This window comes from Strix uralensis, chromosome 26 (genome assembly GCF_047716275.1).
Source record: "Strix uralensis isolate ZFMK-TIS-50842 chromosome 26, bStrUra1, whole genome shotgun sequence".
Taxonomy (NCBI): Eukaryota; Metazoa; Chordata; class Aves; order Strigiformes; family Strigidae; genus Strix; species Strix uralensis.
In genome coordinates this window covers 3,757,096-3,777,374 of record NC_133997.1, presented here as the reverse complement: position 1 = coordinate 3,777,374, position 20,279 = coordinate 3,757,096, and the positions used below count along the sequence as shown (strand labels likewise).

General features: G+C 53.5%; 1 protein-coding gene across 1 annotated transcript in view; it reads right to left on the bottom strand.

The window, feature by feature from the left end:
- Window positions 1–20,279, bottom strand: part of SORL1 (sortilin related receptor 1) — a 52,476-nt gene that overhangs the window by 16,566 nt on the left and 15,631 nt on the right. The window contains exons 8-32 of the mRNA XM_074851245.1: window positions 19,906–20,075; window positions 19,538–19,730; window positions 19,245–19,362; window positions 18,634–18,707; window positions 16,823–16,911; window positions 16,558–16,736; window positions 15,159–15,345; window positions 13,941–14,069; window positions 13,606–13,691; window positions 11,757–11,929; window positions 11,435–11,566; window positions 10,843–10,934; window positions 9,904–10,150; window positions 9,302–9,440; window positions 8,451–8,624; window positions 8,162–8,275; window positions 6,875–6,997; window positions 6,140–6,259; window positions 3,650–3,775; window positions 3,328–3,435; window positions 2,785–2,916; window positions 2,399–2,530; window positions 1,582–1,716; window positions 1,057–1,212; window positions 333–482 (exon numbers count right to left, since the gene is read on the bottom strand). Of these exons, the coding sequence (XP_074707346.1) occupies window positions 333–482; window positions 1,057–1,212; window positions 1,582–1,716; window positions 2,399–2,530; window positions 2,785–2,916; window positions 3,328–3,435; window positions 3,650–3,775; window positions 6,140–6,259; window positions 6,875–6,997; window positions 8,162–8,275; window positions 8,451–8,624; window positions 9,302–9,440; window positions 9,904–10,150; window positions 10,843–10,934; window positions 11,435–11,566; window positions 11,757–11,929; window positions 13,606–13,691; window positions 13,941–14,069; window positions 15,159–15,345; window positions 16,558–16,736; window positions 16,823–16,911; window positions 18,634–18,707; window positions 19,245–19,362; window positions 19,538–19,730; window positions 19,906–20,075 (3,478 nt within the window). The remainder of the gene's footprint in view (window positions 1–332; window positions 483–1,056; window positions 1,213–1,581; window positions 1,717–2,398; window positions 2,531–2,784; window positions 2,917–3,327; window positions 3,436–3,649; window positions 3,776–6,139; window positions 6,260–6,874; window positions 6,998–8,161; window positions 8,276–8,450; window positions 8,625–9,301; window positions 9,441–9,903; window positions 10,151–10,842; window positions 10,935–11,434; window positions 11,567–11,756; window positions 11,930–13,605; window positions 13,692–13,940; window positions 14,070–15,158; window positions 15,346–16,557; window positions 16,737–16,822; window positions 16,912–18,633; window positions 18,708–19,244; window positions 19,363–19,537; window positions 19,731–19,905; window positions 20,076–20,279) is intronic.

Sequence of the window (20,279 nt, the reverse complement as noted above, 5' to 3'; positions counted from 1 at the left end):
TGAAAGAGGCAGAACAGTTTCAGGACTCAAGGCAGGGAAGTTCCCTCACCAGCACTGGGCCGTTTGCAGTGCCAGTGCTGCTTCAAAAGCAGGCGTGATGCTGGGTGGCTGCATCTTCTGATATGGTGGAATCAGAAGAACCTGGAGCTTATTCCACGGAAAACAACTGGAATGGCACTGGTGGTTTGGATTTGTATTTTTTTTTTAGCGTAATGCTGCGTTTACTGCAAGGATTTCACCAGCAGTAAAACTCCTCGGTGGCTCCCCCATCCTCACAAAGTTTCTCCCAGGGGCAAGAGCCCGGCGAGCCGCTCTCCCCTGCCCGCACTTACGGCAGCTCCTCTCGTCCGTGCCGTCCTGGCAGTCCCGCAGGCCGTCGCACCGCTTCCAGTTGGGGATGCACTTGTGCAGCTGCTGGCACTCAAACTCGAACCTGCTGCAGCGGCCCGGCAGCGCCGGGGAGGTGACAGTCACGTTGGGTCCTGCACACACCAGCCAGTCAGGAAACCACCCAAGGCAGGGCCAGGCCAAGCTGCCACCGGGAGGGACCGAAACCTGTCCCCAGGTCCCGACTCCACTAGATGGCAATCTCTTCCCATCTAGCAGGTAGATGGTTTCTGCTGGGGGGATGCCTCAGCCATCCTCTCTCCTGACTGCAGAGGGCTGGAAAAGCACCTGGTTTGCAGGGGCTGTCCTGCACCAGCTCAGAGCTTGGCAAGCCAAGGACCGCAGCAGGAAAAAGACCCTCTTTTACCTTCAGTGTAGGTGTGAGCTGAAAAACCACCCTGCAGCCCCCTCTCCGTGATCTTACAGTCTCAGACCCAACAGCATTTGAGCAGGGACCTGTGGCAGTAATTCCTGCCTCCTGTGAGGCCGGAGCCGTGTCCCAGCTGGTGGCAGGGGGTCTGACCCCAGGGAGAGAGGAGACGGTGGGCTTTTACACCACGGTGTAATTTAACCCTGTAATCTGGCAAGGCTCTGAGCCTGAAAGGCCGACAGTCCTTGCAGATGTGATCCTGCAGAGAAAGGAATGGGGTGAGGAAGAGAAAAGCTTACGTGAAGTAGGGCAGGCTTCCTCGTCGGAGCCATCGATGCAGTCCTTGTAGCCGTCGCAGACCCAGCTGTTCACGATGCAGGCGCCGCTGTTGCAGCGGAAGTGGTTCGGTAAACACGTCGGTGGGACCGATGTGGTAACGGGATGAACTGGAGAACCTAAAAATACACCGGGGAGAACTCATCTGAGATCCCAGCTGCTGCGGGCAGGCTGTGCCTGGTGCCAGCAGAGTGAGAGCCACAACCAGCGGAGGGAAGTGGGGAGCAGGCAAGGCATTACAAGCCCAATGTTTTCATCTGGTTGTATCTGCATTTCTCCTAATGAGGATTTCCAAAAACACGGAATAAAAAGGTGCATCAGAATGCACGCTCAGCCCACTCACTGGGGATTTTTGGAGTCGGGGGGGGGCTGGTGCAGGCTGTCCCAGGCAGCCCTGCGGGAAGGCAGCTGATGGTGACAGCGGTGCTTCAGCAGCCGCAGCCCAGCCTCGGCCAGGGCTCTGGCAGCAGAGCGCCATGTGCCCTTACCCTCGCAGTCCTTCTCGTCGGACCAGTCCCCACAGTCGTTCTCCTCATCACACTTCCACCGGTTGGGGATGCAGTGCCCATTCCCGCACTGGAACTGGTAGTACCGGGAGCAGTTTGGGGCCTCTGTTGGGTTTTCTGACAATGAGAGGAGAGTCCTGTGAGCCTCAGCGTTAGCTCAGCAGTCTTCAGCACAGCTGAGGTGTGGGAGTGTCTCAGGTCGGGCTACGGCTGGCCCAGAGAGCATCACCCTGTCTATCTGTCTAAACAGGGTCCTTTCTCTTCCATCTCCAGCATCCCCATTCCTCATGAGCCTGGTGCCACCACTATTATGTCTGTGTGCTGGATGCTTCATGGCCAGACACCACCTCTGATCTCAGAACCAGAGCTGACAGCAACGTTCAGACAGAGCATGGCAGAAATGGAGAAGCAAAACCTGCAACTCTGAAATGAAGATGCAACTGCTTCATCTGGCTGGGTACAGCTCCTACAGCTACCCAGGGAACAGTGGTAAATATTGAGTTTGGCTGAAAACTGCCTGTCTGCTTTGGGCTGGGGATCTGTGGAGTAAATATGGTCACATACGACTTAGTCAAGCACAGGATGTGCCAGCCAGATCGGATTTTTCATTGTGCTTCAGTTCACCTACTTGCAATATGAGGAAAATGATACTCATCTCCATGTAAGACACTGGAATGTGCAAGTGGAATGCTACACACGTCAGTGTGTATGTAAAACACGAAGAAGCCAGAACTCTCTGCTCCTGAAATTCAGAGGAGGCTGGGACTACAATGACAGGAGACCCTGAGGTACTGCTCACCACAGTTTGCTTCATCAGAGTAGTCGCCACAGTCATCCATCCCATCGCACTTCCACACCAGGCTGATGCACACGCCATTCTGGCACTGGAAGCTGAACTGGTCACAGGTTCGGTGGAACTCGGGGTCCTGGGCTGCAGGGCGGCACAGAGGGACATCAGAGGTTTGGTGTAAAGACCAAGGGCTTGAGGGAAGCTCATCATTGAGGAGGAAGGAAGGAGCACGCTCAGAGGCAGACATGGGTTTATAAGCAGAGCGTTACAGTACAGAGCCACCTCTTAGGAGATCTGGCATCTTTCTGGTACCCTGGAGAATGCACTCGCCTCTCCATGCCTCTGGTTTCATTCTCTATCCCTCCTTTTGCAAAGATGCACAGTAGCACACTTACAGCAGCCAGCATAGCTGGCATCTTCATCTGATCCATCTCGACACTGGATGATGCCATCGCACACCATGGAGTGGAACAAGCACTGCTGCCGGTTCTTGCACACGAAATCCATGTAGCGGGTGCACAGGGGTTCTGGAGGAAGGGGAGGGGAGGGGATGGCACCTCCGCTGTCCTCGACAGCAGGAATGCCACCTGCTGCGGGCTGCACAGACCTGAGCGCAGCAGCCGGATTTCAGGAAGTTACAGGAGGCTTCCAAGAGAAATCGCTTGCGCTCTGTCCCTGCCCAGGCTGCCCTCGCTCACGTCGGGGTGCAAGCGGGTTGGCACAGGCGTCAGGAAGGATTTGGTCACCTCCCTGAACGCCCTCCCTGCCCTGCCTCCTGTGCCTTTTGCTGATGCTGGCAGACCAGCTGATTTCCCAGGGGGCTCGTGAATGCTAACTAAGGCTTTCCCATTATCCCACCAGGGCTTTTCTCCCAGCGAGACAGGCTCTGGCAGACCATGAAGGCTGTCGGCCCTCGCTGCCAGGGCCCCGGTACTCACCACAGTGCTGCTCGTCCGAGGCGTCAGAGCAGTCGTTGATGCCGTCGCAGTGTTTGCTGGTTGGGATGCAAGTGCCGTTCGGGCACTGGAAGCCGTTGCACTTCTTTTCTGAAATTCAGAATTGGGTGGACGCTGTGTGGGTTTTTAAAGCTGCCTTTAGTTCGCTACAAAAAGCCACGGCACGGCCCCAGCTGCCTTCTCCCTGCGTCTGCCTGCTTTTGGAGGGATGGGAATCGACCCCCTGAGTTCACCGCAGGTTTCTCTCAGTGAGTTTGTAGAAACACCCCCCACCCCGCGCCAGAGCCCCCTCCGCAGGCGTTACCGCAGTTGGCAGGGTCCTCGTCGGAGCCATCCTGGCAGTCGGCGTCGCCGTCACAGGCCCAGCGCTGCGGGATGCAGTGGCCGTTCTGGCACTGGAAGCTGGAGGCCTCGCAGGTGTGATATACTGCTGAAACCAGAGCGGGGGCACCGCCTGAGCGTGGGACGCCTCGAGCCTGGCCCCGCCACCACGCACCCCAGCTCCCTCCCCCTGCACCAGGACTTCACGCCATGGCACAAGCCACCACCCCGTGCACCCCAGGCAAGAGAGTGCCGGGAGTCCAGGTTCTCCCTGGGGCACACCGTGGTCTTTTCCTCTCCGTGCCACACTTGCTCACAGCCTGCTGGGTCTCAAGGATGGCTTTTGGAGGCTAGTGGCCCTCCCAAAGCTCTCCCAGTCAGGAGCGTTTTTCCCATTTGATCTCTGTTCTTGGTGTATGTGGGCAAAGGTGACAGTGGTGGCATCTGGCCGGAGATGGCAAGAAACATCACAGCGAGCAAGCAAGCCTGGGTGGAGCAGCAGGGTCCCCCATGCAGGGCAGGACAGGCTCAGAGACAGCCTTTAATTAAGGCAGGCAATGCTTTTTCACGTTGCCAAAGCAAATTAGAAATACAAATCTTGGGTTTCCAAGGGAGAAGGGCCCTGGCTTTCCTTAGGCTCCTGTCACAAAAATATCTGCCTGTGGGGTATCCTGGTTGAAGCTTAGTCTATGTTGTCACTTTAGAGACAAATACCGCACTTCAACCAGGAGAGCACTCGTCGTTGCTGAGAAGAAAAGCAATGTTCAACTTAATTAAATTGCATGCTACTGAATTTTCGGTTAGCGAGTGACACACTCTTGCAGATATTTCAAAATACTACAATCTTGTGGCAGTAATATTCTATTAGGTATTCAGCGTGAAATGTAATTATTTTAGATAAGAGCAATAATTGCAGCTGGTGAAGTCAGATGAAATGTTTCTCAAATAATTGTGATCCTCTTAGATAATTTCAACCTTAGGCTTTACAAACCCGATACGCTTTTTGAAGTAGGTTCCTTTCCTGTAGCAATTCTCTCTGGAGAAACTCATATGAGAGATAAGTGATACCAATATAAATTAAACCTTCTTATATAGCCACGCACTCAGAATACTAACGACCAGGATCCTCCGTGCTACCCCATATGCTCGAGGCACGGCAAATGCCACAGGGGGTGAGCACACAGGAGCCCGGAGGCCTGAGAGGGATCTCCTAGATCCTCGTGCCAGCCCCAAGCCAGCAGCTAGCCCAGCTAGCCCCGCTCTGTCCCAGCAGCTACGGAGCTGCAGCCAGAGCAAAGCTGCTGCCTGTAGCCCCGGGGGCTCTCGGGGCTCCCCCGGCCCCATCAGCCCGTCTGCTCTGATGGGCTGATCTCAGCCACGTAGCATGGAAACCACTGCTTTTACCTTGAAATATCCCGTGTATTGCTTTACAAGTATGATCTTACATCTTTCACTGATCACCTGAGGCACCGCCTACTCTCAGAACTCTCTTCTCATGCAAATACTTTGCTTTTTTGGCCTGGTTGTTTTTTAGTTTGCTTCCAATGGAAAAGACCAACACATTGTTATCTGTTGTCTTTTCTAATGAGAAAAAGGCCCTGACTGTTAACTTCAGGACACTGCCGAGGGAGCTGAGGACAGTTGAGTGTTGTGACTTTCAACTGCAAACAGAGAATGAGGCTCACAGGGGTAGGACTTGCTGCACAGGAGGCGTAAACGAGGAACAATACTATTTCTGGCAACCAGGTTGCATCAATACGAGTTGTAAGCAAAAACAAGAGCGGATCTTCCACATGTGACTCCATACTCTTTAGATTTGCAAACCCACGGAGCAAAGTGAGGCTTCTAGAGGAGGAGTCACTTCCCAAACTAAATCTGCCTCTCCCTCAGATCAATTAATTGTGGAGAAGCTGCAAAAACATGCCTATTTTCTGCAATGTATTTAACGCCAAGAAAACGGTCAGAGTTTAAGATGTGAAATGTGATCAGTGCACGCTGGCCTGCTCGCTGCCTCTGTGCAATGAGGAAGCCCTTTTTGGGCAGAAGCATCCTTTGGCTGCCCAGCAGCTACAGACCTGCTTCTGCATTCAACAGAGCTTCAAAGGCACGGCTGCCACCGGCTGGTACGCTGCAGGTGGAGGGCCCTGTGGTGACTGCAGCAAGGCACGCCTGTCAGTGCAATCTTGCAAGGAAAAAGCAAAGCTGGATCACCGTGCAAGCACTGCAAAGCTGTCAGCAAATTCACAGTGAGCCCTCAGGCCTGCGGAAGGCACTGGAGGAAAGAAACCCTTTGTTTTTTGGAGCACTGCGTCACCCCGAGGGGAGCTGCAGGCTGCCTGGCTGCCTGCTGGGTGGTTCAGCTAACAAGGAGGGAAACTGAGGCACAAGATGTTGGCTCATGTCTCACAGCACCTCAGGCTGTAAATAATGAGCGTTTGCAACAGGAGATTATCGATCGCATCGAAGTGCTTACCAGTGCAGTTTGCTTCATCAGACCAGTCCCTGCAATCGTTATCGCCATCACACATCCAGGAGAGACGAATGCACATCCCTGAGCTGCAGCTGAATTCGTCGTTTCTACACTGGTGAGCCTCTGCAAACAAGCACACGCAGTTCAGATGTTGTGGGGCCAGGGGAGAGGAGGAGAAAAGCTTCACATGGGCTATTGACTGAGGAGAGGAGGCTGATATCTCAGAGGTGACAGACTAGACAGCCCAGCAAAGCAGACTCACGCTGAAATTATGTTTTCCCGCCTCATCCCTAGCCCTGAACGACCACGAGCTACTGCCTTGCTGTTTGCCAGCCTCTTTTCTCCTTCATTCCAAACAGCCGAGCCGGGGGTGGATGGCCACAAACATGGCACCATGGAGCAACCCACGCCTCCCGTGCGCTGGCTGGGCAGCTGCCCAAGGTCAGCTTGTAATCTCCACCGAACATTTAGCTTCAGGTCACAGGAGTACCCAAGCAGCAGAGCGGGAGAGACGGATGATAACAGCACAGAAGTTTCCCGGCCGGACCACAGCGAGGGGGAGAACCAGCGCATGGCCTCGCTCTCTTCTGTCCCTCATTTCCCAGTAAATGATGGGAGGAGGCGGCCGTTAGCCAGGATAAACAGGGATATCTGCTGAAGCACTGCCCTGCCCTCCAGCGTCTACAAGTAGCACCCTCGCACAGGGACAGGGAAGGAGGTTTGGGTGAGGGCACTCACCACAGTGACTTTCATCGCTGTTGTCCCCGCAGTCGTCCTCCAGGTCACATTTGTAGGACAGTGGGATGCAGGTCCCCGAGCCCTGGCAGCGGAACTGGGTGTCGGCGTCGCACACGGTGGTGGCTAATGCAGCGGGGAGGAGGAGGAGGAGATTAAGGTGGTGGTTAGAAAATGGTTTCTGCTGCCCGAGTGTGTGTATTCAGTGCAGGGAAGCGAAGGGAGAGGGACAGCATCCTGCACGCTTTGCTCAATGCAGCCTGAGTTACTGCTATCCTGTTTTAATGTCATTATTAAGCACTCTGTGTAAAGCAGAGCAGAGAGGGGTTAGCTGTTTGTCTGGGATCTGGACCAAAGCTCCTGCCACCGTCGTGTCCACTCACAACCCAGGGGCAGTGCCTCCCGGCCAGGGAGCAAGGAAGCCGAGGCTGGAGAGCTGCCTGGTGCCCACAAAGGGGCCTTGCAACCACAAATGGTGGGATGAGACAGGGCAGCCAAAGGAGGGGAAAAGCTGGCCATGAGCATTGCTACCCAAGGCAGCATCCCTGTGCCAATCTGGTGACCCCCCAGCGAGCCCCCGCAGAGGAACAGGTAGCCACAGAGGCTTTCCCTCACCGGGAGCCAGGCAATGAACTCAAACTTGGACTCTGTTGACTGGTATCTCAATGTTGGCAGGAAAATAAGCTCCTTATCAGTACAAAACAGGCATAAATGGCATCTCTCCAGGAACACCTGGTCCTCCACCGATTCCTAACTTTAAACCCAGCCCTTCTTCCATGGCACACTAATCCAAACCCTTCAGACGCTGCACAGCTGCGGAACATCTGCCCCTCCTGCATGCACTGGTGGTCCCTACTTTTACTGGAAAAGGTGACCTCCATGTTTAATGTGTGAACTTGATTTATTAGCTCAACACGAGGCCCATGTCCGTATGATGCAGACAGAAAGTCACTTTTTATCTGCACTCTCTTCCTCAGCATTGGCTGCACCCTCAATTAGCCTCAGAAGACAATTAATGCAAGAGGCACACACCCTCACGTGAGAGCTGGCATCAGACTCAATGAATTTTAGACATTTACACCTGAGCGGATCAAGGGGGAGATATCGGCCCTTGCAGGACGCAACTCATCCGATCGGCTTTGGATGTCTCCCAAAGGAGAGGAGCTGCACCCCCAGAGCGCCTCTCGCTCTCCATGAGTACGAAGGGAGCGTAGACCATTGGCTCAGGTGCAGTGCTGACACAGCAGACATCTAAATTTGGACGGGCGAATGCCAGCGCAGGACACTTACGGCAGTTCTTCTCATCGCTCATGTCCCCACAGTCATTATCGTTGTCACACTGCCAAATGCTGTTTATGCAGTTCCCATTGAAGCATCTGTACTGGTTCGGCAGACACGTGTTTTCTGGTGCAAAAGGGAAAACAAAAACAAGCTGGCATGAGGCGTGACGCCGCACTTTCAGAAGACAGGTCGTGCTCCTCCTCGCCCAAAGGGCAGCGGAAAGGTCATGCTGACCTTTCACAACGGTAGAAACCTCCTCTCAACAAAAAGCAGCAGCAAGAACCGAGCGTGGTTTTACCTTCCTTTATGCAAGTGTTGTTCTTCATGATGTAGCCATGAGGACAGTCACACTTCACCTCCCCCGTGGGCAGCACGGTGCTGGACACCCCCTCGGGGCACTTGCAGCTCCTGCCGTTGTTCGACTTGGGCAGGCAGAGCAGGCTGCAGGGCTTGGTGATGCAGGCGTTCTCCCCTGGGCGAGCACGGGAGGAAGGGGACACGGTCAGGACAGAGGGCTGGAGATGCTGTGGGCAGCCCAGCTTCACCTGCCATCCCAGGCTTTGGGTTCAGGCCCCCGTTAGGAACCAGCTCTGCAGTGCTGAGGCTGGCCTTAGCAATGCACAGAGCCATCTGCTCGAGGGAGAGCAAGGGCCTTAAAGGTCCTCCCAGTCTCTTGCAGGCAGCTGACTGGCAAAGCCCTGTGATGGTCTTACAGCCGCCTGAAAACGAAGCCATTCCCTTCAGCACATTCAGCACACAGGGGCTGCCGCCACCTTATCTCAGCCCAGACAGATGACTCAGTGGAGGACAAAGCTTGTGCACTTCTGAGATCCTGTATTTTTTTTGGCCTGTATAGCCCTTTGCATGGAAATGCCATGGTCTGTCACCTAAACTACGAGGTGCCACCACAGCCAACGGCCCTGTGGGCTCTCTCCCTGACAGGCAGTATCTCAACTGGCAGCCGAAAAGCAGGGTACACTGCTCACAAAACACATTCCCTATGACAGCACCTGAGCTCTTCAAACCCTGCAGGAATGGGGATATATTCAGGCTCATGAAACGTGAGCCAGGCCTGGGAACCTGTGGGAACGGGGGATGAACACATTTCTAAACCACAGGAAAGATCATCTGCACGCTCATGCAACTCACCTGTTGTCTTTCCTCTGTAAAAGATTTTCATATCCATGATCCCATTTAATCGGCCGACTAAGATCTCCATTCTTGAGCCGCTGTTTTTGGATGCTCTGAAAATACTCAGCTGTGACCAGTCGTTCCAGTAGATTTCATTCTGAAACACAGGCTTTGCTCTTAGCACAAGGAGCAGTGCTGCCAGGGCAGTGCTCATCAGCAGTTACCTGCGCTAAGCCACCCTCACTGCCCTGTGCAGGGCAACTGAGAGTAAAAAATCTCCTCAACCCAAGGGGAGGAAGATGAGGAAGACTTGAGCTGGGATTTGCACGGGAACAGAAGCAGCAGTCACATCTGCTGGGTGGCACACAGTCTGGGGAAGATACTGCAGCGTGGAAAGCTGCACTTGGATGTTGATCCCAGTTTCAACTGCACCTGCCTCCTTGTTTCAGGGCTTTGTGGGAACGTGCCAGGAGCAGCAATACAGCAGAAATTGCACCCGCTCCTACCCTCCAAGTCCAGTGTGCTCAGTGCTGTTCCGCTGCCCACCCCGTATGGACAACCCCCGAGCATGCATGCTGTGGCAGCGCATACCGACTGGGGACAGGCCCCCACGTACGTACCTTAAACACAGCAATAGCATAGGGGTGAGGGAGGCTGTCCAGGATCACGGATCTCTGCAGCCCATTGAAATCGACCCTCTCGATCCTGTCCATATAGGCTTCGGTCCAGTAGATCCAGCGATCATCCACAGAAATGCCGTTTGGCCACCGCACGCCCTCGGAAACGATGCACCCTGCCGATGAGCCGTCCATGTCGCTTCTGTAAATGCCAGCTCTGGAGTCTCCCCAGTCTGTCCAGAACATCAACCTGACAGCAGGCAGAGGGGTTACTCGAAATAATAACAAAACGGCTCATCAAAAGGAAACAGGTTACGAAGCAGAGGTTTGAATGCTTTACATTCCACATCTCTCGCAAGACGTGCCTTTGGAAAGGGAGCTCTTTGCAATTCTAATGAACGCCACCGGCAGATCTACAACCAGCAGAGGCTTATTTAGCTGCAGTGATGCAAGCGAGCCGTGGGTTACCTCGTATTGAACTGCTTTGTTTCAGCACACACAAGCTAAAGGCAGCTCAGGTTTGCCAGCGCGACGTTTGCAGCACAGCAGCCGCGGCAAAACCGTACTTGGAAAGATGTAACTTGCATTTGGCTCTTGAATTTCAGGGTGACTCGGTTTCTCATGCATCACTGTAGCTTTCCCCACTGACCAGACCAGTTTTACTGGCAGGAAATGTTATTTACCAGTAGATACATATGGGTAGGAAAACAGCAGTTTCATCGAAAATAAAAAGAGATTGTGATCTCTGCTCCGAGGCAGCTGGTGCCTTAGCTGGGCACGCAATGGCAAGAGTGGGCTCCACGGGGCAGGGATGGGAGCTGCACCCCACCACACCGCCCCCATCCCTTCGGGGCCCAGCCTCGCAAAGCTTTCCGTGCAGCACCCACCCTCAAGTTCACCCCTTGCCAGTGTAGCACCTGACTACTGGCAATGCTTCCTTACCCATCTCGGGGAACCAGAGCGAGGGCTCTGGGTCGTTCAAGTATCGAGGAATTGAGGACGGTGAGTCGCAGGTCTCCGTCTGGAGTGGCAACCTAGAGCCGTAACCAAAACCAGGAGGGGTGTGTTTACCCCGAGAGACACGGAGGGCAATTGCACGGGTTAAAATGACATGAAATCCATGGCAGGTAATTACTGCTCCCTAATAAAATAGCTGCCATGGGCGCAGGGAGCAGTTACCGTGAGGCAGGTGATAAAAGAGCATAGATCGGGGTATTTATTGACATTTCTGTGTGACTGAGCGAGTGCCCAGCTGCTCTGTCTGTACCCTGTGCTGCCTGGGTGTACTGAGCAAGGATCTTGCTTCCTCCCCCCCCATTTCTGCTGCATGATTTGGCCTCACGAGCTGATCTCAGTTTAAGTGCAGAGGGCTGAATGTTCTCCTACCCTGTTTGCATTTAGATGCAATAAAGTGGTATGTGGGACGAGGGGCACTGTTCAGCAATGCCCCCCCCAGCAAGGACACGTCAGGGCAGCCGCCTCAGAGATGCACTGACACAACCACTCTTTGTAGCACGGGTGGGCATAGCTGTACCTCGATTTTGGGAATCCCAGCGTTGACCCAGTACAGTAACTGACTGAGAGGTTCAAAGGCCAAAGCTTCCACTGTTTCCAGCCCAGTGCTTATGATTATTTCTTGCCCAGAGCTGCCATTGAGACAAAGACGCTGAAAAAAGAAAAAAAATCAGAATCAGAGATGATGAACTTCCGCAGCCTCGAGGCGAGCGCGGTCAGGCAAGCAGTAACAGCTCGGAGGGCTGGAGTACCCGAGATAAATATTTGTATTTCAGGGGCAGTGTGCAAGGTGATGACACGGGCGGCCGGGACTGTGACAGCGCCCGCGCTCCCCGGCTCACCTGTATAACGTCAAGAGTGACGTCGGCCCAGTACAAGCAGTTGTGGTCGTAGTCGAAGTCCAGGGCGACGGCCCCTCGCAGCCCAGCCAGGGGCAGCTCCTCGCTGACGCCGGAGGCGAGGTCGTAGCGGTGGATGGAGTAGCGGGTGGCGTAGAGAATGAACTCGTTCTCCTCTGCAAGAACAGGGAGCGCCTTGTTTAGACGCCTCCAGCCGTTTTAGGCTACTCGAGGGGCAAAAAAAGAAAATACCAGGTATTTTTTCTTCCCCCTGACTGCACGGTTTAGCACCTCGGCGCAAGGGAGGCAAAGGCCCTTTGTCTCAGTGGGATTAGGTTAATGAGAACACACTAACAGCCTCACGCGGGTCCCGTGGGCGCTCGTGCCCAGGAACACACTGAGGCCGTTGTTTGCTCCAGAGGCTGAAGGAGGAAGGTAAAGATGGCAAAATCTGTCGTGACCCCTCCCTTCCCACGTTAGCGTGCTGCCAATTAGAAACAAAATACCGATCTCCTGTTCCTCAAAAAAAAATATCTCATAAAAAAGGTGGGAGTGATGTAAATCTGTGAGTCCTAAGGGACACCGGCACCGCAGTAAATATCCCAGAGCGGGTTTTGTTTCTAAATTGCACCGAATCCAGTGTAATGGGATCCCGGCCCGGGACAAAGTCTCCCGGGCATTAGCACACCACGGTAAGGTCCAATAATGCTATTAATGAGTAAAGCTAATGTCAGTAAGTAACTCTGGCTGTGCATCCCTAATGAGATTATAGGGAGATACGAAACAGATACTGTACATGAAAGTGTTACCATGGTGCAAGCCAACACGTATCTGAAGACGATCAGCAAATACTCTGGGAACACGGCACTTCAAAGCCCAGCCCAGTGGGGACTGCAGGTTTATTTTTCAATCAGCAGGGCCCTTCTCAGCATGACTAACAGCTCTCCAAATAGCTCAAGAGGGCTCGGAGGGGTGAATAACGTGTTGGGCTCTGAACAAGGAGGAAAACTAAGCACAGCACTGGCATGAATCCCAGCAGAGGGAACGCTTCCCCAGGCACCCGCCAGGCCGTTTTGCACCTGAAATAGATTTTGCACCCTAAAAAAATCTTAGGACAGTGCGGGGAAACCTCACACTGGTGGGTTGGGCTGCTCTGCTCAGCCACGGACCCGGGCGCACCCTGCCGCAGCACCGGCTCGGCCGCCCCATCCCTCACACGAGCCTCTTGCCCGTCTCAGGCTCGCTCCCGAGCTGCTGCGCAGCAGCATGCTAATCACGCAGCTCATGACGGCAGATTAAATTAAAGCTGTAACGAGCAGAATGCAAATAACTTTGGCAGCACAGGAGCATGAGACCGTTTCAGTGCCTCGTACGTTTGAGAGGAGAAAATAAGGATGGAGGCGAAGCCTGGCGGGCACACGTGAGGACTGAAGGGCAGCCTCTGCCCCGGTCTGGCCCCAAACAGCCATCGTTCAACCGTGGCCTGTCTCAGGGTGATACCTCCCCAAGGGTATCTCTGATCTCACTCCTGTCTTCCTGGTTGGGTTCAAGCCCGCTACAGCGAGGATGCGATGGGGACAAGAGCGCTCCTGTCCGCAGCCTGCTCTGAGAGCTTCAGGAGCAGAGAGGGCTCCGCACCACAGGCTGAAGCTGTGCCTGAGCACGTCCCTCAGAAGCTCTCCAGGCCCTGGACAGGACAGGAGATGATGGATTTGTAACCGGCTGAGGCATTTCAGCTTCTGTGCTGTAGGTTTTGTTTGAGAGCCCTCTGGGAATTTGTGCATGGTCCCTCAGGCACCAAAGGTTTTATGAATGAAGCCCTTGTGTCCGGAGCAATCCTGTACGTACTCACCAGCTAGCGGGCACGGTACCAGCTCCCCTTCGAGCCGCGACTCAATGTCTCCACCTGTACAAGTGTCCCCAGAGATCTTTCGGTAGCTGCAACATACACAGCCAGGCAGTTTATTTCATGGAAACTGTTAACACACCATCATGTGCAGCTAGAATAAGCAGCGGTACTTAGTTACAAATTAGATGTTGCAATGTACGTCCAAACATGTAATTCGTTTACTGCCACTCATGGGGCGTTTGTGTGTGGGTTTTGTGGTTATTGGGTTTTTTTAACCACCAACAGCATAAATCCCGGCATTTGGAAGATCAGGTTCCCCTCCCAAGTACAACACGTACCCTCGAGTCTTCTTGTAAGTTGAGCCAACGGGGCAAGGGACTGGCGGGTCGTACGGTTTCCCAGCGAATTCAGGGTCAGGGACACAAACTTCTAATGATAAGTCGTCACTCAGTTTAAAGCCAAAATCACTGCGAGGAGAAGAAAGATGTAAGGAAGGACAGGGGAGAAGGGAAAAATGCAGCCATGCTATCCTATTACTCTGCTCTATTTTTGCATAGAAGTTTTAAGAACCCACGTTATCTCAGAAGTCCATTCATTTGTTATCGGTATTTAGCTGCATAATAGTATCTTACAGCCAGACAGCTTCTGTCTCCAGGACGTTTCAAGAACATTTTGCAAATAAGCTTGCCAGTGGCTGAGCAGACTAGGGTAGGTGAGGCAGCAAAGCATAGCTGAGCCAGCGTGCCCTGAAAATCTGGCTGCAAGCCCCAGTTCCCCTGCTAGCTGGCTTAGGTCACTGGTCTGTCTCTTGGCTTTTCCTGGTGGTAAAATGGGAGTTACAGTGTGTCTGTTCTTTGAAAAACACCGTGGAAGAGGTTACGTCAATCTGATGTTGCAGGGAGCCCAGGGCTGCGATTCTGAGGCAGGAATCAGATCCCACCAGCCCTATTCTCAGCCTGCTCCTGGCAAGCCAGACTCAGCCTCTGTCTTGGCATCGGACAGGCAGGTCCAGACCCCTGCCCTTAACTGCAGGTACCAGGCACTCGAGCAGTCTGACTGTGAGCTCCAATGAAAGGCCAGGCCCTCAAAAGCAGTTCACTCTCTAACCCCAAAACTTTGCATCAGGTTGCCAGAGCATGTCTCCTAATCCTGAGAGCTCTGCAGTGTCAGTAATGTGCAAACTGCAGATAAAATGGTATAACATGGCCAGTGGCATCCCTGTGGTTATAGGGTTACTCAGGTTTTTAGTGGAGGATCTCTGTATGTGATGGGAAATCGTCATCCATCATTTGAAAGAAGGTGATGGATTAACAATCCTTTCCTCTTCTATGGAACCTTTCAGAGGCCCCCGAAAGGCTCTATAGACATTAATTAAGTCTCAAGCCCCGTTATTAATGAAAGGATGTTTTCAGTCTATTTAGTTTCCTCTTTGCTATAAAATCAAGCAGACACACACAGAGCTAAGTAGATTAGATGTTTGTTCACTTTGAGCAATTGGTCACAGATATTTATCTCAGACTTACAATCCAGACTAAAAGAAATTAATTGGTATTTACCATTCAAAGTCTTCCCTTGTACAAGAGCAGTTGGAGACCATGACAGGCCTGTCAAAATCTTCCCCATTGAAACAGGTCGCGTGAGGAGTCCTCCTTTTGAAAACAGTTTTATGCCCCAGCAAGCATTCATTGCCTCGCTCGTCGGAGGGTGACCACAGTTTGTAGTCGTTCTCTGTGCAAGGGACCCCTAAGAGAAGCCACAAGGTTGGGGTAAAGAAAGACACAGTCCTTGGGGCACCCCAGACCAAGGGTTTAAAAGCAAAAGAACCACAGATGTCCCTTGGTCACTGCTGTTGATGCGTGCCTGGCAAGGATGTGCAAAGCACGGCCCCACGCCCTGCGCCGCACAGCGGGACTGGGGGGATGCAGAGACCTTTGCTCTCAGAGGAGGTGCAAAAGGCCTCCCGGGAGGAGTTGCGGGCTCCAAGCAGCCAGCCCAGGCTCCGAGGAGGCTGCATTAACCTCAGCTTCTCACCACAGCTACTGGCATCGAGACCCGGGGTGCCTGGAGCGAGGGCAGACACGCTGGCACCCAGCCATGCACCACAATACTGCCCACTGCCCCTTCCCTCTCGCCGCCCTCCTCTGGCATGAAACGAGCAGTTTCCCCCCACCTGCAAAGCTCCTGACCCGAAAGAAAAGGCAGAGCAGAAAGCATTTCAGCTCAGAGCGTGCAGCAGCACTCGGTGACAGGAGGCAACAAGCAGCTCTGTCGCGGTGACAGTGAATTTGCGATGCCTCATTTAAATGAAGTCATTCTGGTTACCAAACAGATCCGTTTCTAACAAAATGTCAAGGGAATCAGTTATAAATTTTAGTCAAGCAAATTCCTCTGCTGGGTTTAACTGCTCTTTGATTAAAATGCTGCCTTGCAATCAAAGCTGAAATGGGTTATAAAACATTCATAGGCACAAGCCTTCAGAAGGATTTTTTTTTTCCCCTTTCCTTTTCAACAAATTCCTCAGTGAGAAGGGAGGGGATATGGGGAGAGCAGAGGGGACACGAGTGCCTTCAGCAGCCACGTCCACGTGGACATGAGACACGAGGGACAGGGCACCCGAACACGGACGGTGGTGCCACAGTCCCTGGAGATGACTGAATAGTCTCCGCAGGAGATGACTAAATAGATGGCTCATAGCCTGAGCTCTCCAGGTCACTTTGGGCTTCCAAAAACCTCTCCCACACCTCCTCCTCACTCTCAGCCCCCCGGAGAGGGTACGTCAAGATCCCACTTTCACCCGCAGTGGTGCCTGGGCCAGGCTGTGCGGCGTGGGGACCGGCTGGTTTCAGGTGATGGCTTATTAGCACGTGTAACCTGCAAAGCCGCGGGACGGAGACAGGACGGCTCTCCCACCTGCACGACCAGTGCCAGCGACAGCTCCGTCACCTGTCCCCTTACCCAGCACGTCAGTGGTGTTGATCTGCAGTATCAGCCAGCTGTGGCCGTTCTCCTTGTACGAGCCGAAGATGGTGAATATGGTGCTCTTCTCCCCGGGCTCGGTAAGCAGGCCGTACACAAACACCGGCTTCTCTGAGAAAGTGAACGTTTTCCAGGTTTCCCCTTCATTTGTGCTGTACCTGGAGAAAGAAGAGCGGGAGAGCTGCCAGGGGCAGGTCCTGCCCACCGCAGGGCCCCCTCTCCCGGCCCCTGCCCTGCCCCTTACTTGAGCTGGTCGGTCTCGGTGCCTTGCGCGATGGCCACCAGAATGCCACCGTGGTCGCCCCAGGTGTAATAGTGGGGTCCAGACAGTGCCTGCAAGAGAAACAGTGCCGAGGGGTGCCTCAGAGCTGTGCGGAATTAAGGGGAAAGCTTGGCTGGAAAGCATGCTTTGTCAGAAATGCTGCCTGATCTGAGCTAACACTTCGGGTCGCCTGGGCTGAGCCAAGTATCTGGAGGCACCAGAGATTCAAGTGTTTATGGGCCAACATCTGTAGAGAAGAGCAGCCAGCCCAATTTCCCTACATGTATAGCTGTGTTTAAGAGCAGCACTGTGCCCTGGACTCTGCTCCTCCCGCACCACATGCAGGGGAAGAATCAATGGAAGAAGTGCCACAGCATGAAACCATTGCTGTCCTCTCTGTCTGCAGCTCCTTGCCACGTCTGCGAGGCTTTCCCAACGCTCGGCAGGGACTCACCACCTTCCTAGGACTGCAGGCAAGAGCTGGTTTTTCGAATGCTCAAAGACAAGCAGGGCCATGGTGTGCACAAACAAGGTCCGGAGACGATTCATACCCCCATCCCGCAGAAAGAAACTTGTATTTCACGCTCACCTCCAGCCCTATTTAGTGACCACCAAGACAAAATCACCTCTGCTTTCCTATCTGGGGAGCCCAGCGCAGCTCAGGATGACAATAGGAGGCATGTACAAGCCTGACTGCTCGCAGGATGCACTAACACACTTGGGGACGAACTCACGCAAGGCACTGAATGTTTCTGTGCTGTAAGATCATAGCAGTGACCTGGAGAGCAATGAGCCTTCCAGCCTGCTGCTTGCCAAAGCCGAGAGGAAGGAGTTACTGCTTCCCAGCTGAGGAACTACACTGCTGGGTCATTCTGCACCTCTGCTCGCGATACAAAGGGCCCGAATAAGTCAGGAGCTCAGCGTTGTTAACTGTGGGTCAACGCTTCCTCGGCATGTTTTAATTGCACTTCAGCGCAGACCTGCCCGCGAGCCAGGGGAGGTTGGCACCTGAAAGTCTCGGCTGTCGGACACCCTGCCCGTCTTGCTGCAAGGCTCCGGCAGGGAGAAACAGCAGGTCCCCAGGGCCACTCCCCGGCTGCATTTCGGAGGCGCCCGCTCTCAGCCTGGGCCAGCCTCCGAACCACAGTCGGCTTTGGCAGCAGCTGGACCTGTGGCGTGTCCCCACCACCGCCGGGGCTGCCCAGACATTAACCCAGACCGCGCAGCACTTACAGGAGGAAAAGGAGACCGTTTATTTCACGAGATTAAATAGCTTGCAGATGTTGAAATACCATATTACACTCGCAGCAGAATGCACAGGCAGACCACAAATACTGCCGCAGACCAGAACACCCACTTAGTAAACAGTGTCAAACTCCCCATAAACCAAGGGCAACATCCCATTTTTCTGGAAGATGCTGGAGCCTGTCCAGACACCCTCACATACAAAGTGCTGGCTGTCAGTCCTGTCTAAAAGGGGCCAGATGCCCCATGCCAGGGGCAAGTCCTGCCAGCTGAAGAGAAGAAAGAGGAGGGAGCACTCCTGCATTTGAACCCACTGCCTTCACCATGAGGTTCATCTCCACACCAACCCAGGCCTGGTCCTTCACTTAAAGACCTTTTCCCTTGCTCTCAAGGGATATTCAGCACCTTCCACTACAGCTCTTGGATGCATACGTGGAGGTCACCTTTAACGCCTGAAAGCTGCACATCACTTATCTACGTTGCTGCCAACATCCCACCTGCTGCACCACTGCCTTGGCTGAGCTGGCAAGAAAAAAAAGCAGCCTTACCTCTCTCCACCTCGCTCCGGCGCTGCTCGAGACATAGACGTTGGTTTTCCTTGCCATGTTCTTGCCAATGGAGCCTAGGAGAACAGGAGAAATCATTCTTCCTGAGGATCCCAATGCAATTGCTTAAAACGAAGCCAGACACCTCTCAACTATTTTTATCTGGGAGCAAAGTGACAGTGATTGAGCTGATTCTTCGCACTATAAACTAGTCCCTTAAAAAACAAATATTTTAAAGACTATTACAAGTTTTAAAAGCAGTTGGGGAAAAACCTGTGGCTAGAAACACGATCAAACAAAATGTGCAAATGTTTTCTTCAGTAAAAGAGCAAGACAAATAGGGATTTCGGTATGTTCAAGAAACACTTCACATGAATAGCAGCAGGAAAGAGGATCAGAATAAAGCGGGCAAGTTTTCTCATGTCACTGTGCTGCCGTAGAATATACATGCTGTAATTACTGTAGGGGGACTGCAGCAGAGAAGGGACAGCAAAACGCACAGTTTAATTGCGTTTTTGTAACCTGCATATACAAACTAGATGCTGCCAAGTTCTTCACGCCCTGGCAACAACGTGCCCCAAGCCCCTGCGCAGCTGCGGGAACAGAAGTGGTACCGGTGGCGATGATCAGTCCCGGCGCCGACTCCTTGGAGAGAATGGGCATCCTACGCAGCTGGAAATTAAGGAGCTGGCTCAGGCGCTGGGCCAGGTGGAGAGAGCAGCCCTGAGAAATCTGGAAAAGCAAAACGCAGCAGCATTAACCCTCCACCCTGCACTTGCCCATGCCCTCACCCCGCCTAGTCCGGCCGTCTCCGCTTGGGAAGGCGAGGAGGGACGCCCTCGCGGCGGGATTGCCACCTCAGCCTCTTCTGCGGGGGGTTCTTCCCACGCTCGCCCCCCCGCCCTACCTCGCAGTCTATCTGCTCCCCGTAGCGCGTCTGCGCCGGGGGCTGCAGCAGCTCCCAGGTGCCCCCCTTGTCAAAGGTGATGACGGAGCGCATGTTCTCCTCGCTGAAGGAGCCGTTGATCAGGGTGGCGATGTAGACGCCCCGCACGCCTTCGACGCGATGGAAGTCGGCAAAGGGCTCGTTGGCAAAATACCTGTGAGGAAATGCAAAGGTGGGATCAGCAAAACACAGCCTCCCTGGGTCTGGGGAGCGGGGGACTGTCAAGCCTGGAGATCAGGGCAATGATTTCATCAAACACAGACAAAAACTACCAAAGCTTTGGCCGATGTTCTCATTTACCGCAGCCGATTAGGCACGTCCCACGTTACCTGACCAAGGTGTCACTTCCAGCTCCTCCCGGGCTGTAGTAGAGCACGTTTTCTAAAGACAGGGAGAACTTCAGGCCTTCTGCCTCCGAGATGTAGAGGTTCGTACGGTTGTTATCATGGCTGACACACACAAACACCTGGTCCTCCGAGGCATCGGCAACATAATATTCCTTTGGGATGTAAACGACAGGCCTCATACGTGTGGGCACACAAGCAGGGTTTACATGCAGGCTGGTTTAACATTTCCTCTTAGCTAGCTGAAAGTTATTCTCCCCTCCACCCATTTGTATTTTTTCCACTTGGCAAATAAGCATCTCCCCTCTCCTCCTTTTTCTTTTGTGTTCCTCCTCCAGCAATCGCTATCCTCTGCCCTG